This window comes from Haplochromis burtoni, unplaced genomic scaffold (genome assembly GCF_018398535.1).
Source record: "Haplochromis burtoni strain Fernald_Lab_line unplaced genomic scaffold, NCSU_Asbu1 Contig_538, whole genome shotgun sequence".
NCBI classification, from domain to species: domain Eukaryota; kingdom Metazoa; phylum Chordata; class Actinopteri; order Cichliformes; family Cichlidae; genus Haplochromis; species Haplochromis burtoni.
In genome coordinates, this window is record NW_024582899.1 from 4746 (window position 1) to 7803 (window position 3058).

A 3058-nucleotide genomic window follows, 5' to 3' on the forward strand; every position below is an offset into this window, starting at 1 on the left:
AGCCATCAAATCTAAAACCTATTCGCAATTTTCTGTTGTTCAACAGTTAGGGCTGCACAAAACTAATTAATTCCCTGCATGTGCAAGACACAAATCAAACTGAAGAAGGTGTAAGTGCAAGTTAGCAAGTATTTCTGATATCTGTGCATGCGCGAGTGCGTCCTCAGAGAGGAGTCTGTAGGTGTGTGTATTGCTGTGAAGGGGGGGAGGTGGAGGAGGAGGTGGTGTTGGGGGTGGGGCTGTTAGCCAGATGAGAGGAAGTGGACGAGTCGGACAGCTGCAGCTGCTCCAGCTTCTTCAAGTATTCGTCTCTGAGGGCCAGCAGCTCCTTGTAGCGCTGCTCCACTGGACTCTGCTGCTGGAACACACACACACAGACACACACATGCACGCACACGCACAAACGCACGCACACGCATGCAAAGTCACAGGTTGTACACGGGAAACTCCATATTGCAGCATTTGCTTTGAATATTGATTCTCAGAACAGGAGAGTTACTATAATGAACCACATTTATAAAAGAATCATCCGTCAGGTCTTTCTGTCTGTAAATGTAAACGGTGCCTTCTGATGATGCTGTAAACAGAAGTGGTCCTAGCACCGAACCCTGTGGAACTCCATAATTAACCTCAGTGTGTGAAGGAGACTGCGCTGAGGTCTAACACAGAGATGAGTCCACCGTCAGAGGCCATAAGACGATCATTTGTAACTAAAGCTGTTTCTGTGCTGCGATCTCAGAGTTCTGAGGTTGAGATATCCAGATATCCGTTATCTGGTAAGTGAATCCAGATAACAGATATACGGCATTTGGAGTCCTGTGCAGCCGGCCACACGTTTATCCAGGCAAGCTTGCAGCATATTATAGCAAACACAAGAGCAGTCCTACCTGCTGTCGTATGCGTGGGTTCCAGCGGATGTAGTACGCTACCCAGAGCTCTAGGTGGCGCATGCTGGCAACAGGGTAGAGAACCCTGCCAGATTCTGGGGTGTAGAAGGGGTTTAAATACATATCCACCTTGCTGTTGACCAGAGACCACAGAGACACCGTCTTGGACCTCACCTCCTGCACCACAGAAGAGTTTCAGTGTCAAACACTTGCAGCTGAAGCACACGACATAAGTATGTGGACAGTGACACAGTTTTGTCTGTGTAATTTTAACTTTCTTAGTGATTTTCTTTTGTAATACTGTATTTATTTTGTTGCATTGATTTCCATGCTTTGTAATACACTAACTTCCCAACTTTGAGTATAAATAAAGTATTTCTAATCACATTAACAGCAGGAACTGCAGACATTTTTATACGTAGTTCCTTATTTTCAACTTAACCTTCCAGACAGACAGCAAAACCTCGAGGAGTTGCCAAATCCATGACCTGGACATGGACTACTACTAAATGAACAGCACTGTATATCCTGGAAGACCATGGATGACAGTGAAAGACTGCAGGACCTCTCTATTTCACAACATCTAGCCAGGTCAAGAACACTTCTGAGCTGACACGTGTATCACTGACAGTGTCTACAGTTAAGAGGCACCGTTTCCATGGTGAAGCGGATAATGAGCCAAAGCATTCTTCAAAGGACACCCGAGAGTTTCACAAGGCAAAGAAACTCTGTATTTTACAACAGCCAAGTCAGTCACCTGACCCGAACACAACGAAACATGTGATTCAGCTGCTGAAGACAAAACTGACGGCAGCATCCAGTCAGCCTTAAAGTCTGAGAGGCAGTAAAAACTCTCATTGGGCCAAACTCTGTATTACGAGGACACAATTTTCATATTTTGCATGCATGTACATGTTATATGTGCAGGTGTTCTTACATGCTGGTCTCGTACGCTCTCGCAGTTGTACAGGAAGGTCCCGAAGCGACAGCTGTAGAGGTGATCCAGGATCGTCAGCAGGAGATGCTCGTTAAACTCGAAGGCCGTAGGGAACTAAGAGGTGAGAGTTACAATTCAAAGACTGAGTCAGTAATCTGAGACGTTAGTGAACATACAACAAACATTGATAGTGTTCCTGTCTTTTTGTTGGGATGTTTCCTTCTCTTTTGTCAAATGCATGAAGTCAAACAGCATTTTGAGTATTTTTGAGCCTAACCAGAGAGCAGAGTGGGGGAGCGTGTGCCTGAACCAGCAGGCGGCTGGTTGGTCTGTGCAGCTGGACTGAGAAGAGTTCACAGTGTGCTGAAATAAAGTGAAATCCAGAGCGTAGCAGCCAAACAGCCGAGGAGGTGAACGTGGGGTTTCACAGTGCTGTTTACCACCTTTGTTGGTTTGATCTATACAGAGAGTCCCACTGAGACGTGAGAGGCAGACAAACATTCAACTTACAACAGGAACGAGCTCTCAGTGACGATCGATGATGATTTTAGCTCAACGAAGCCAAAATTCATTTTGAATCTTCTTCTTCTGTAACGAGCTGTTATGTTGTTTGTTGCACTCTTTGTTTATTCTCATTCATATTTGAACTATACAACAATCTGTAATGAAATTCATCCGAAATATTTGTTTTGTCCAAACGTCTTCAAGAAATGCTGCCTCTGCTGCTGATGCAGACGAGCCTCCTGGGGCTCCGGTTTCAAACTAAGCATGAACAGAGTTAACTGACACGCTCTGTTCTCAAGTTATCGGCCCTTCACGAGGTGTCGGGTTCAGGGGTCTGCTCTATATTATTGGAAATATGGTGCCGCTAGCTTCATCGGGTGACAGCTCCAGCTCCAGTATGCAGACTGGGAGTTGGAAATGAGTGGCGTGCCCACGTGAGGAAGGGAATGCATGCCGGCCTAAATGGAGGCATTAAAGTATTTGTGGGTCTTGTTCATTAGTGACAAAAGTAGATGAGTGATAGAAGTAGGGAGTGGTAGCTTAACAAAGTGTCTGCTGGGTCTGCAGTAACGGTGATACTCGATACCAGTCTGCAGTGGTGGAAAGTGAAGAGGTCCGTTTAGTGAATTTACTCTCCCGTTCTTGTCAGTGGCCACAGACGATGGGTAGGGGCTGAGATGAGAAGGAGAATGATGAATGAGGCAGATAAGAGTGCCTGAAATGCCCGTCG

At 45.8% G+C, this 3058-nt stretch overlaps 1 protein-coding gene across 2 annotated transcripts in view; it reads right to left on the reverse strand.

Moving 5' to 3' along the window:
• The window catches only part of mtm1 (myotubularin 1), a gene marked incomplete at its 3' end in the record, with an annotated part of 22976 nt that continues 19918 nt past the window's right edge, over window positions 1-3058 (reverse strand). For both annotated transcript variants that reach the window (XM_014329741.2, XM_042214254.1), the window contains 2 exon segments: window positions 1-358; window positions 888-1064. In XM_014329741.2, the coding sequence (XP_014185227.1) occupies window positions 164-358; window positions 888-1064 (372 nt within the window).